Source organism: Ictalurus punctatus, chromosome 4 (genome assembly GCF_001660625.3).
Source record: "Ictalurus punctatus breed USDA103 chromosome 4, Coco_2.0, whole genome shotgun sequence".
Taxonomy (NCBI): domain Eukaryota; kingdom Metazoa; phylum Chordata; class Actinopteri; order Siluriformes; family Ictaluridae; genus Ictalurus; species Ictalurus punctatus.
The window spans coordinates 5,414,769-5,429,896 of NC_071284.1; the positions used below are offsets into that span (position 1 = coordinate 5,414,769).

General features: G+C 39.3%; 1 protein-coding gene across 3 annotated transcripts in view; it reads right to left on the minus strand.

Annotated features, from left to right (window-relative positions):
- Nucleotides 1-15,128, minus strand: part of mob2b (MOB kinase activator 2b) — a 54,780-nt gene that overhangs the window by 15,058 nt on the left and 24,594 nt on the right. Inside the window, exon 1 of one of the 3 annotated variants that reach the window (XM_017466390.3) lies at nucleotides 13,976-14,149. The exons of 1 other annotated variant lie outside the window; for it this stretch is intronic. In XM_017466390.3, coding sequence (XP_017321879.1) covers nucleotides 13,976-14,058 — 83 coding nt within the window. In that variant the 5' untranslated portion in view covers nucleotides 14,059-14,149. Of the gene's footprint in view, nucleotides 1-4,295; nucleotides 4,561-13,975; nucleotides 14,150-15,128 lie in introns of those variants that run through there. One more of the 3 variants, XM_017466389.3, reaches the window with a different exon arrangement.

The window sequence follows — 15,128 nt, forward strand, 5'->3', positions numbered from 1 at the left end:
CATTTGTACAGAAAGATGAGCATGCTGATCATAAAGCAAATGCTGATCATATGATAGGACTGCTGCTATGCCAGGACAGTGAGTGCAATAGTAACCCTTCAATCTTTCCAACCATGAATGTGGGATTGCTTAAGGCTAAGGAAGCAAAAGGGTATGACTGATAATTAAAAACCTTTTGCAAAACTAATAGTGTTGAATCATGTACTCTGGAAAATAATCATACTTCCCTCAGACTAGCAGAAATATGGGCCAGACATGCTGAGAAACATTCCTCAGGCCTTTACTGACGTCGAGAACCATGATAAAAAGCATTCCTTCCTTTATTGATGCATTATGTAACCTACAAAGAAAAAAAAAAAAAAACCTACTCTACAAGGTACAAGACAGTAGGTGCACCAATAAGGAGAATTATACTAGCTCTCATGAAGGCAGTATTGTTATTATTAGTGATCAACAATGTCTTCTAAAGGTCTTTATAAGCAACACAGATTGCATGCTAATCTAAATTTTTCCCGTGCCAGAATGTTAACTATTTCAACAATCCTGAAAGACAAGCCTCCTACGCACTGACTGACCTTCATCTTTCAAAACATGGCCAAAATGTGAACTATGAGCAAGACCCTTAATAAAAACCCAGCGGCTCTGCGTAACATATTAGCCATATGTGTGTACGGGGTGACCGTTTAGGACATCTTTACATTCAAAATGACCACAGATCCACAAAAAGCCAGTTATATTATAATATAATTTTGGTCTTGCACTGTGGACTTTTGCCAAAACAAAAGTGGATGCGATTTAGCCGTCAGTCAAAAGACGTCCAAACAAACCTGGTCATCTAACCCATATGCTGAAACGAGCAATCCATCAGATGTCTTTCAGCTGTAGTCATTACTCAGGGTGTCGTTTAGTGGCTCTGACTCCAGTGTGGCTGCCATGAGCGCTCCGGGGCCTTCAAACCGCCATTTAAAATCCCATTATAGAAGTACCAAATCAGGCCTTTCTCAGAAAAACCACAATGTGTGGGAATGCTTCGCCTGCAGCAATGCCAGTACTGTTATTTAGAGGGGGGGAAAAGAGAAGCATGACCCAGAATACTTTTAACAAAATGTTTGGGCTATTGTTGACACATGATACATTATTTTCTGTGGTTATTATCCTTAATTGCCTTATTTTATACCACAAAGGGCGTTTTCCCACCTAGTTCATTTGAGCCCTCCAAATTTTTTGTTTTCTCAAAAAAAGAAGGAAAGAGGCTATAACAGAACAACGCTGGGTAAAAGTATATAAAATCTTTTTTTTTTTTTTAAAAACTACGACAGAAGTACACGAGCATCCGTGACAAAATGCGTCGAAGTGGTGAGTCCATTGAAACGAAGGATTCCTGTCCCTTAAATGATGACTTGGGTGAAATTTTGGGTGCAAGCTGGAGTCGGAGTTCTTATGAAGTTGTGGTGTGAACAAGAAAGGGTCTGAGATCGCTTCATTGCTGAAGAGGACCAAAAAAAGAACTGGGTTGTGTTTTGAGTCCACTATATTGTGAACACCAAAAGGACTGAGGTTCCCTTTCTGGTTCACTTTAAGTGAACTGGGTTTGGTTCTTTTTTTTTTTAAATGAACTATATGTGAAAACACCCAAAAATGCCTTAATTGAGGGTTACTATTTGGGCTTTCAGATAAGTTGGGATAACCGACTAACTAAAAGACAACTTACTAATCAACTACGCAAACAAGTTGAAGAAAGAAAAAACATCTTTTGCAGCGATGAAATAAGACCTTTTAGCTTTACTCATCTTCGATGCCCGTCAATCGAAGTGGGCTTTGGGTGAATGCGCGTTGTGATGATGTCACATGATGCGCCTTGGCCCAAATCTGTGGTGATTTAAAAAAAAAAAAAAATTCAAGCTCCTCCGAATATTGTGGAGTTTTGCTTGATTTTGCATTCATTTCCACGATATTGATTCTGCTATACCATGGGACTTGTATATAGCATTTAGGAAATGAATGCTAGAGTGGATCCAGTACTCAATCCGTTTATCCTGTTTTACCTGGTTAAAGATAATGCCGGCCACGCTACATCATCTTTCCCTTATTACAGTTTCTGTACAATCGGCAAATCGGTAAGATTTTAAAAGGTCAGTGTGGTTTTCCATTTGGTTACTGAAAATTTTATAATCCTTGACATCACTAATACATTTCAGAAATCCTGTTCATTAGCCAAGTTTTGTAGACTCCGCATCTCTAATATACTCTATTTATACCCAATCATGCTATACCCAAATTTGAGCCGTGTTTTGACCAAGTTCAAAATGACCTTTTTCTTATTCCTTAAAATGGCACATTTCCTCAGTTTAAACACTTGACATGTCTTCAATGTTCTATTGTGTAAGCATATGGGTTTATGGGATTTGCAAATCATTGCGTCCTGTTTTTATTTACATTTTACACAGCGTCCCAACTTTTTTGGAATTGGGGATGCCGTAACATGATATTTCACTTCATTTTCATCATTTTAGAGGTTTAGCAAATTACCTAAAATGAAGGTTTTAAGTATATATATATATATATATATATATATATATATATATATATATATATATATATATATATATATATATATATACACACATATATACACATATATACACACACACACAGTCATTTTAAATCATAAATCAAGAATGAAGAGCTTTCATCTCAACAGTGGCCTTTTTAAATGAGTGAATAGGTGCATGTTTGTCACTTTATTGGATCTCTTTTTCATTTTCAGTTACAGTGAAAATCAGTTCCAGTAAAAGGAAATTCAGCCAAATAATCCTATGAGCTATTTCTTCTTGCAAAGTCACATTACATCAGAAACTCTTAACCCTGTAATATTACCATGTTATAATTAGAGGTGGGCAATATAGCAACGTAATAATATAATACACTTTTCTGAGATATTGTTAGTATCGTAATTTCGTTTTATAACGTTTTTATAACACGTTTTTAAGTTATATAATTATTTCACTGGCGTTCCACAACAATAACCGTAACTATAAATGGGTAAAAAGCATGATGTGTTACTTATCAATTAAAAAAAAAAAAAAACTGATCACTGTCAAATTTGTGAGGTGTAAGAGAAATAAAACACTTCGGGACATGCTGCTATAGTAAAATAGTCCACTTTGAGGCGGCACACTACCCAATCATTATTTATTTTATTACTTATTAACAGCATGGCGCGTTATATTCCTTACTTACTTTCTATTCCGATTAAACGCTACTTCACTTTCTATTCAATATTTTATTTTCTACTGCGATAAAACTATTCCATTCCATTCTACTCTTTATTCAAGTCTGTTCTATATACTATTTTACATTCTCTTCCATTTTATTTATTCTATACCACTCTTTATTCTATTCTATTTGTCGTCAGAAAATCTTCCTTTTTCATGCAAGTGGTTTTTATATGCAAATGAGCATGCCATCATCTGATGGCTTCTAGTGACTTGTTCAGCATGCACTTGCTACTTTCACCTGAGAAATTTGCCAGCACGGTATGAGGTAACTCTATTCGAGTACCTGAAAAACTAGTACCTATGAATAAACACAATATTCACTTAGTTGTAGTAATTGTAATATTGTAATTGTAGTCGTAATAGTAGAATTATGTATTGTGTATTAGTGGCATTAACCTGCTGAAAAGTACATCAAACTTCATACAAACATGCATTAATTTTAAGACATAAAAAGCCCAGATCAAGTCAGCGGTAATAGTATTACTCACGTCCTTTTAGCTTTAGGCCAAAAATGTGTGTGTGTGTGTGTGTGTGTGTGTGAATTAATGCGCTATCACATTTTTCATGCACAGACAGGACTTCAGTTGGTTAACACAATCAGAAACACACAAGACGGAGCAAGTCCATGTCCTAAAAGCCCTGTGAGATCCTCAGGGTAATTCCGAGACAGGACAGATGTGTTTAAACAAGAAGACTTGAACACAGATCAAGTGCATAAATAAGAGATCAATGCACACCTTTCAGTACAGCTTTAATTGCACCTTTATGCAAACAACAATTACCCCACTCTTTATATATTTTTTTTTTGGTTAATACTGTCTCTACAGAAAATCCACTGAAGTTTAGATTAGTGGACCTTCATGCATCACTATAAACACAGGCTGAGTTACAGTAGGTCACTTTCAAAGCCATGCAGTAAAGTGCAAAACAGACTGCAACCGTTATTAGTGTGACATTACAATAAATAAACAGCAAAACCATGCACGGCTCACTAACAGCACAAATCTGAACATTCACCTTAGAACTTTGCCGACAGCCTGCAGCACCATTTTACAGCTTAATCCGTTTTTAGACCGCTGAGAGAGCGCGCTGTCTCCGGCTATGGTGTGATCTCCGACCATTGCAGACGAACTCCAGTTGTTTTGTTCTTGTTGTTTGGTTTCCCTCTCGGTCTTTCGCGATGTGAGCGACAGATTCGGATCCGATCCCGCGTTCACATTGAAAAGAGATCAGATTTATCCTGCCACTCGTCTTTTCATCTGCGTCTGTCCGTGCGTGCACGCGCTCGCTGGGGCTGGTGGCTAACTTCGGACCAATCGGAAGAGAGGAAGGAGGCGGAGCCAAGGCTCAACACCCGGAAGACAAAAGCAAGGCATTCCGAATAGCTCGCGCTTCCCTACACACGCGCGCACTTGCACGTGGTGGGATAAATAAAGGCTTCTACGCAACTTATGCAGTACACTAGATGTCTAATAGACGGGGTTTTTTTTTGTTTGGTGTTATTCGGCTCCACTTTGGCTTCTGTTGAGTTACAGTATGAAAGCTAAACACAGAGCTCAGCGTGACTTCAGGAGTCTTTGTCAGAGTGCACTTCGTTTAGTTACACTTTGCTACTTCATTGCTGTAGGTCACCAACCTTTCAAAGATTAGCACGTATCTTATCACTAAAATAAACAAAAATGTTGTCCTGGATAAGTAGGGTAATACATACTGTTTACTAAAGGTTCATAAAAGTTACACTGAACAAACCCCACACACGCGCACGCACGCGCGCGCGCGCGCACACACACACACACACACACACACACACACACACACAGTTGCCATAAAGAAAAACCCAACTGTCTAGAATGTCTTTGTATGCTGTAGTACTACATCTAGCCTTTACTGGAACTAGGGAAAGACTTCCAAAAAGATTGTAGGCTCTTATACCAGGACTAAATCTGGAATGAAATGTTCAAAAAGCACGAGTGTTATAGTCAGGTGTCCACAAACTTTTGGTCATCGTGTAGCTCATGTGCTAGGCTTCCTACTAGATTCACTGGCAGATTAGCCAAGCATGTTATTTATACTGTATTATCTATGTACACTATATTCACTAGACGCACCGACAATCTCTGCTACTTCCTCCAAAGGTGTTTTTTAAAAATTTATTTATTATTATTTAGCTTTTTTTTTTAATCATAATGTCTTCATACATATTTATTGACTGTGGTTTTGTTTTATCCTGGTAGCCAGTGTACAGTTATAGGCTTTTCTTCCATTTTGAAGATCCAAAAAGTAAATGGGAATAAACTGCAGGTTGGGATTAAAGTCCTGAGTGGGATAGAAACATTGGAACACACTTGTCATAGGTTCGGTCTGAGGAATCATATCATTCAAGCCAATCGTTTGGGTTTGGTGTCACACACGATCATACATAATTTGTATTGTATTTGGGGGGGGGGGGGGGGGGGGGGGGGGTTGGGGGGCCTCAAATCAAATGTGCATTTTTTGATTCTGTCACCAGGGTTGCTGGTTTTACACCGAACTGAATTAGTTTTTGAAAAAGGTAGTTCATAAATAGTTTGTGCCTGCCAAGATCATGTTTTAAAGCAAGTCATCGGAAAGAAAACGTAGCCAATTTCCATAAACATAGGTTACGGCAACCAACCATTTTTGCTGTAAAGCCCTATTCGGATTGGATTAGTTCATTACGGGGATGTCTAATAACTTTTTAACTCCGCGATCAAATTCTTGTTGGCGTCCAAACAGTCCTAGAGGTACTGGAGTAGAGAAGAGACGTTTATTTCAGTTTGGTGCGAACCAAATTCCAGCAACAATTTGAAAATACAATAAAACAATAAAATCACAAGAAGCAAGAATTTGTCGATTCACGACTTTGGAAGAGTTTAATATCTGGTGGAGGGTCACTGATACACATGATATGAGACTAAATACGGCAAGTAACGGCAGTCAAATATCTTTTTTTTTTTTTTTTTTTTTACTTTTTCTAACGCGTGGCAACATCTGCATAGAAAATCACATACGTGTATCTGGATGGGACTGACCAGGTGAGTGCCGAATTTGGCAAAAAACAGTAGGTAATTCGGCCTGTGCTTTTCTCTGAGGAGGATTCAGAAAAACACTGACATGTTCGATCCACGTGGAAATAAATCACAGAACACCACCTGTAAAATAGAAATTACCCCACGACCCCATGTAATTAATCCCCTCCAAATAGAGCTTAAGATATACTGTAATGATTGTGAGAGGGTAAAGGCAGATTATGGCATGCATAATGCCTAATGACAAAAAGGCCTACTGTGCATAGTGCAAATCGAACATTTGTATGCACAACTCTGAAGTTTTTTCCCCACACAAGGACTAAGAAAAACACCAGTCATCTCCCTTTTCCAATTGCAGAATTTTCTGGCCTATTTTCAGGCCTTTTTGTGTGCATTTTGAGATGTAGTTGGGGTTGAAATTTTGTTGAGATCTGGCAACCCTGGCTGTCATGTAACAATGGCTTTGTTTTAAACATGTATGTAGAAAATGCTTGCATGACACTTCAATCATATCATTTAGAGTACTGAATTATATTAAAGTAGCATAGCATATACAATAAAATACTATATATATATATATATATATATATATATATATATATATATATATATATATATATATATATATATATCCCACAAACATCCCTCTACCCTATGACTCACTTCCTTTACGGTAGTTTATTTTGGTGACTTATTAACTCTAAAGTTCAAGCTCAGTTATCTACTACATCCTGCAGGAAAATTCTATGCTTTTTTCCCCCCATTCAAGGGGAAAGATGCAACGAGCAAGAATGTAATATTCCCACTAACTCCCAAAGTGTACTCAGTGCTACTTTGTGTTTTGACTGCGCAGACGTGTTATCACAACTGACTGGAATTTCCCGGCAGGCACGTCCAGACTTGACACTGAACGCTTGTACCCTGGGGAAACGGATTCTCATCCTAACAGTCAAACTCGCACAACGAAGATCTACTGCCTCGTTTGCATACTTTATGTTTTAAAAAAAAAAAACTCCGTGATCTTGTATAGGCAAAGCCTATGTTATACAAGCTGACTCATCACACAACACGAGCAAGAAAATAATGCTTTAAAAACCCTGTTTCATTTCCTGCATTATTGCATGGAGGCGATCCAGTACAGTTTCCCAACATGAACACTGCATAGTATTAAATCATGGTTTTTCCCATTTTTATGTCTCCACCAAAAAGGTCAAAGTTGTCCAACAAGATGGACCTTGGAAACTGTCCTCAAGCTGCTGTCTGAATACTGCCGGGAGTCTCCAAGTTCCTCACAGTCAGCAGTTATGCTCATCGCAGTTAGTTCATACGAAGAATTGCATCCATGCACTAATAATGCACTTAAGCAAGTCATTTTACTTGCTATACACATTAATTTACTTGCTATAAAAATCACAAAATAAAAAGACAAAAAAAAACAAAAAACACATAATAAAATTACATTAATAAATCTAAGACAATTCACCATTCATACAAAGTTAAAGTACACTATATGGCTAAAAGTTTGTGTTCACTTGACCATCATACCCACGTGAGTCTTCTCCAAACTGTTGCCACAAAGTTGGAAGCACACAATTGTATAGAATGCCTTTGTATGCTGTAGCAATATGATTCCCTAAACATTCCAACATGACAATGCACCTATACACGGTGCAAGCTCCATGAAGAAGAGTGAGCTTGCTTCGTGGAGTGGAAGAACCTGAGTGTCCTCCACAGAGCCCTGACCTCAAGCCCACTGAACACCTTTGGGAAAAACTAGACTTCAGACTCCCCCCCAGGCCTCCACACCCAACATCAGTGTCTGACCTCACTAATGCTCTTGTGGCTGAATGGGCACGAATCCTCACAGACACACTCAAAAATCTAATGGAAACCTTCCCAAAAGAGTGGCGGTTATTATAAGATCTAAGAATAGAATGTTCAACAAGCATATACGAGTGTTATGGTCCACAAACTTTGGCCATACAATGTATAAATGGAATGCACAATGAGGTTATGTGAGGAATAAAACAATTGGGAGATGCTGTTAAAGGAAAATGATCAAAAACGGGGAGTTACTGTTCCAAACAAGAATTTGATTAATTTTCCTATAACATCACATCCTGAAGTGGTTTACTCCACTTATACCAAAGAAAATGTTCCATCAATTACAATTTACTTATTAATTAAAGCACGACATCATACATTTGATCCGTTTACAGTTACGTTTAATGCCGTGGAACGTCAGTGAAGTTAGTTCCTATTTCAGTCAGTCTCTCAACAACCTCTTTTTTTAATCTCTCTCTACAAGTTAACACCACAAAACCTGCAGCTTGTCTTTTTACCGAAAAACTGCAAACGCCTCCATCCTGAAGACTTCCATGGTGGAAATATTTAAGTTATCAATCAGAATCAAAAACTCAGCAGCGCTGTGGTATAATGAACAATAAACCAGGTAACCATAACGTACTATGGCAAGAACATGGCATATCCATTTTAGTGGCCGAGTAAAGTTATGAATAGTTGATGTGGCAAACGTTTCAAATCAGGATACTTGAAGGCCTTTTCCACACATGAACAATATGTTTCAATGACTACGTTTACATGGACAGCAGTAATCTAATTATTGACCTTATTCTGAATGAGACAATATTCTGATTAAGCTGTTTACATGAGTCGCTTTTAGAATACTCCTTTCATGTTCTCGTTTTACACGACATGGAACATAGATCGATTAATGTCACACGTCATTACGTCACCGCGCCACGCCGTCCGACTTCCCTCCAGAATTTCACGCATCAAAAATACAGTTCGTCTTCGTTATGGGACCGTATACAGTTTTGGGTGTTCTTATTTTTAATTTCACGAAAGCTTCAAGTGCAGTGAATTATTTGTCGTGCTGTACGTGCAAATAGACAACTGATTGAAGCCCTGGGCTGCGTCCCAAACCCCATACTTACATACTATTTAGTAGCTTAGATACATGTATTTCTCCTACTATATAGTAGGTAAGTAGGCGGTTTCGGACGCAGCCGTGCTCTCGTTTGCTGTCAAACGGTTGAGCGCTGCCGTGTGTGTACGTGTCCTGTCACACAATGCGGTGTAAACTCTCACACGACATTAATAATGTGATTAAGGTGCTTACATGTCTATAGCGCACGTCGATAATGCGACTAAAACAGGAATACTCCACGTCTTAATCCGATTTGTGTTGACTTCCAGTATGACTTTAGTTGGATTAAGGTCATCAATAATCGCTGTTTATATGCTAGTTTCTTAATCAGAGTATCGTCTTAATCGGGTTAATATCGGATTATTGTTGTCCGTATAAACGTACTGAGTGTTTAGCTTCGCTGAGGTTTTGTTAGCATACGCCTAAACAAACAAACAAAAAAGGTTACTTTACCCTTTACAAGAATGTGAGGCATTTACACAAGAAAAGCAATTAAAATTAAACCACTGGTACATTAATAGCTTTCCAATAAATGTCTAATCAGTCACCCGATAGCGTGAGTAACAACGGAGTTTAAAACAGCTCCAACATGATCGCGCCATTACACATCGGTTCTATAGCAACAGATAATTCACAAGGATTTGTGCTCCACCGAATCGAGGACTAACAATTAACGTTTTTAAAAATGCACGGTTATTTAACAAGGACGAATGAAAACTCAGCGATATGGTAAAGCTTTCTGTAATCTGTAAGATGGTGTTGATTTAACATTTGTGGAAGGAGTCTCCAGTGTCAAGGCTTTGTAATAGTCAGCAAGTTTCCCTCCAAAGGAAAGTCTTAAGAAGAGATGGGTTTGCATTTTCCGGTTTCTTGGGAACGTGACATGCTGGGTGTTTGTGTGTGTGTTATTAACATAAAAAGTTACGAAAAATTGCAGAGGCTTGTGAGGGAACAACTCTTTAGAGCTGCTATAGAGAGCATGAGTGATAACAAAAACTAACTTGTCTTGTGAACGTTCCACAACATTAAACGTAACTATAAACGTACAAAAAAAGTATGATGTGTTCTTTAATTAATAAAAAAAAAAGCATAAAATTGAAACACTAGGAAATTCATCTCACACCCCGCACTTTACAGAGTGCCATCTGATCCGCTAGCAATGCTCGACTGGTCCCACCATCTCTCGGGGTACAAGGAAGCCATGCATCGAGACTGTTCTCTGTTCTGGCACCTAGGTGGTGGAATGAACTTCCCCTAAAGACTGGCAGTCTTCAAACAACATCTAAAGACCTACCTCTTCTGGAAGTACTTAGATTAGCACTTTAATTAAAAAAACAAATAAGCGTTGTCTGTGTTCCTTTCTTACTATATCACCTCTCCAACAGAGTTTCGTTAGACTGATGGAATTCCTAATCCGTGACCTACTGAACCAGTATCAGGATGTATTTATGGATAGAGACTTCCAAGCACTTCTGTAAGTCGCCCTGGATAAGGGCGTCTGCCGAACGCCATAATTGTAAATGTAAATAAATTAAACATCCGGATGTGGCGTTACGGGAAAATAATCAAGGTGGTAACGGTAACCCACTGCATACTGAAATCATACTGACATCAATCCATATCCTAGCATTCATTTAAAGGACTAAAAGTGAATCATTAAGCTGTTAAACCTATTTGTAATGCGTGCTGAATGCACAGTATTCACATCCTCATGTGTGATCACTCCCCAGTGCTATTCTGGTCAGTCCTAAACCTGACTATAGTCTACAGTGGCCATGAGCTATAAATATCCCTGAGTAAGCCAGTTAAATATTTCCACTCCTTTAAAATAAGTTAAGGAAGTGGACAAGTTTTAAGAAAATACACCGTCCAGCTATTTTACTCGTCTCACTCGGAGGAGCATGACATCAGTGTGGCTGTCTGGTTACGCACGTCATCGTAAAACCAGACGGAGAGAAAGGGGCCTGAAATCATCTGCACGTCGTGCACAGCTGGCTTATAAAACTGCCGTGATGGTGATGTCAGATCAGAGTTCTGCACGGGTCTACATTAGAGATGACCTTCTAATTAGCTCCTTGCTCCGTTTTCTTCCCCCCCCCCACACACCCCCACACACACACAACTGTCTTTAAGGCTGAAGTAAAAGGAGGCATGGAACAGGGAGGAAAAAAAAAGGGAAGGCATCCAAGTCTGGTCAGAAAAGTTAAACAGCCTGTGTTTGCTGAGGGTGCAAGAACGGGGCCTGCTGAAGAGACCGAGGCAGAACAGAGGCCTCTTTCACTGCAGCTCCAGGTAAAAGAAAATACGGAGCCAGCCTACGAAAGCAGTGACGAAGGACGGAGGGCGTTGTGTGTTTTCTTTGCAAGCAGAATTCTTTCTAGCATGTCTAGTACTTCATTCTTTCCAAAAATAGTCACTGCTAGATATCCTGCCTCTAAAAAAAAAAAAAAAAAAAAAAAAAAACCCCAAAAAACTCCAAAACCACAGCAGCTGTTGGAATTAGATACAGGCTTACAGCAGTCTGAATTAGATCAACGCTGATGGAGACATCTGCAAATGTTTAGCGCTCTGACAAAAAAAAAAAAAAAAAGAAAGAAAAAAAGAAAAAAACATTGAGATATAGACTAAGAATAAAAACAATCAAGAAGGCATGTCCTAATAATCAGTCGAACAATATACGTATCATGTTTTACAATAGTGGGCACTTATTATCGTATTATCTCCACTAGGTGTGTGTTCTAGTCCAGAGAAGGCAGCATTTGTGCTCCTGAACTAGACTGTTCAATTCAATCCGGCGATCAGGAGATCTGTCTAAAACGAAGACTTTTGACGCAAATGCAGCAGACGGTCGCTCCAGCAGTCATTCGTATGCGCTATATTATCGTATAGTGGCACTATCGTAGTCCAGTGGTTACTACGTTCGAGTTTATGAACTACTAACTAGCACCAATTATTCCAATTACAAATTACTTAAACAAAACTACTCTGGTGTGTGTGTGTGTGTGTGTGGGGGGGGATTCTTTCTATGGGATGTCTTTTATTTACATTACATTCATGACATTTGGCAGATGCCATTATCCAGAGCGACTTACATTTGCCCCATTTTTTAACAACAGCAGTTGAGGGTCAAGGGCATTAAGCGCAATAAGGGCTCGAACAGTAGTCAGTCTTAACCGTTGAACTACACTGAGTTTTTTTGTGACGATTGCAGTCAGAAATGCTCGATTTTGCGATGCAGCAAAAGTCGTTTGTGCTTTTTTTTGTGGAAAACTAGGGATGCACCGTATGTTTGGCAACCGAAACGTAAAAAGACCGAATAAGTAAAAAGACGGAATAAATTTTACCGAACAATGACAACACGATCAAACAGCAACCAGTGTAGAGCGGGACGCGTGCACGCTTTATAAACGCAGCAAACATGTTGGAAGTCTTTGAGCATTTTAAAGTCTTTAAGCATTTTAAAGACACAAAAACGGCCGTTTGCAAATTGTCTAGAGGGGGTGCATCTGCAAAAACGTACAGCACCACAAGCTTATCATTTAAATTCAAGACACACCGAACGGCATGCAGAGTACGAGAAGTGATCAATTACAAAACTACAATTTGAAAATATTGATTTATTTCTTCTTTGAAACGCAAGATAAAATAGTACAAAGCATATTTAAATTTATGCAATGGGGGAAAAAAATTGACAAAATAACTGGAAAATAAATGCGAAAAAGCGCGTTCGGTATTCGTCCTTGTGTTGCGTTGTATTCGCTTTCGGACGAGAATTTTCTTCATTTCGGTGCATCCCTATGGAAAACTACTTGAACTGGCGAAGTTGTTTTGCACGGTCTTTGAACTAACCTTTTAGCTGTACTCATGTTCGACGCACGTGAACCGACGAGGGCTTTGGCTGAATGTGCGTTGTGATGACGTGTCTCGGCCAAAATCTGCGGTAATTTTGAAAGATTGCAAGCTCCTTGATTATTGTGGAGATAGCCTGATTTTGTGTTCAGTCCTGCGATCGCAAAACCGTGAAATGCTGGAGGGATCACAAATCGGTTACTCTTTATAGATCGTTCATGTGGCCAGCACAAATGATCATACTAGGTCGAATTGAGATTACTGGCAAGTGACAAAACATTTGTGAAAAGTGTTCTCGTTAATTCAAAACGCAGATTACGTTTGCAGCTGCTTCGCTGTCTTTCGATGCGGTTAGTTACTAAAATGGCGTTGTTGCCACATGAGAGCTACTGTATTGCAAAACACAATCTATTTGGATTCTGTTGAAATGACTCAAGAGACATTGAGAAAGACTAACTGCTTCCCTGCATCTTGATCATGGATGTAGCAGTTCCTGTTTGTGTCAGATTGTTTCCGATTGGCTGGAGTACGTCACTCTCTGCGACTACGACTACGCGTAGTAGAGAAATAAAACACTTCAGACCGTGCTGTAATCTGCTGCGTCTTTGTCATTGATTATTTTCCATATAATCAACATAAAAACATAGTAATATCGGCACATGTTTAGATCCTAGCCACAAGTCAGTCTGAAGAATCAAAATAAAAAACGGTTTCATTTCTGACCTCCTGAACACCGTGTACATTGTGTGCCCAAGACACAGACTGAGATCTCAGGATACAGCTACTGAAGCATTTATAGGTTTAGGTTTATAGGCCACATGCACACAAGCTGCAAGTCACACACAGATTACCTTTGAAACAGCAAGCTGAGAATATGCCGAGACTGCTCATGACCGCTCTCATCATTCGCTGGATCTCTGTTCGCCTCTGCCATGTTGTTATTCTGAACGCATTACTCGGAGGTCGAGAGACGGGTTCCTCTCCATACTTCAACGATCTGAGAGAAATCAGACACGCTCATGCACAGCACTAACTAACAAACGCTCTGGAAGCGAAAGTGTTCAGCTGGATCTGCACTGCATGGATAAGGCTCTCGTTTCCTGATAAGGAGGCCTAGAAGTCAATGATTAGTCATCGTCGCCTTGGAGCATCCAGGGAGTGACGAAACTGCTTCAAATATAGAGCGAGCGCCTCCTGCTAAAACCTTCGGTTGACCGAACGATTAGCTTGAAAGCTGCTTGAGCAGAGTGTACAGGTGAGGAGGTGAGAGAGCTGGACAGATTAAAAGACTAAAGTGCTGCTGCATCGCTCTCTTTTGGTAGGAATAAATCCCACTGGCACCACCATCACTGCGTAGTCAAAGGGCATTGTGGGTAATGTAGGAATCCGGTAATCAAAGTGAAAAGAGCCCAAAATGTCAATGAAATATGAAATACTGGAAGTCATTAAAAAGATCGCATGTTAATTATAAAGATGGAAATGCAATTTGTTCAGACAGGAATTTTTTACCTTTAACGCCAAACGAGATACACGTAGTTCATTGGAAAACGTCCGAGTAGCATTTTACTACATATGCCCGTCACTAGTCACCACCCAGTAACCTCCAGAGAGTGTTCTTTACATTCACATTTATGGCTTTTGACAGACGCCCTTATCCAGAGTGACTTGCATTTATCTCCTTTATACAACTGAGCAGTCGAGGGTAAAAGGCCTCGCTCAAGGGCCCAGCAGTGGCAGTTATTTAATGAGGATTCCTGACACGGAGACCTGGCCAAGATACGGATAGCCCTGGGTTTGGATTCGTTACCTTTTACCTTTTTTCCCCTGATTGGTGGAAAAACGTTAAAAGATACATGTGAGGTCTGTTTCAGAACTCACGACTACTCTGTACTCACTTACACTTCTACTTTGACTGGCACGTAAAAGTAGGTCTCCATGTCTTTCTCTCCTCAACTTAAGCTAATTCAGCTCATGTCCATCATGCTAATTCGATTAGATATGTTC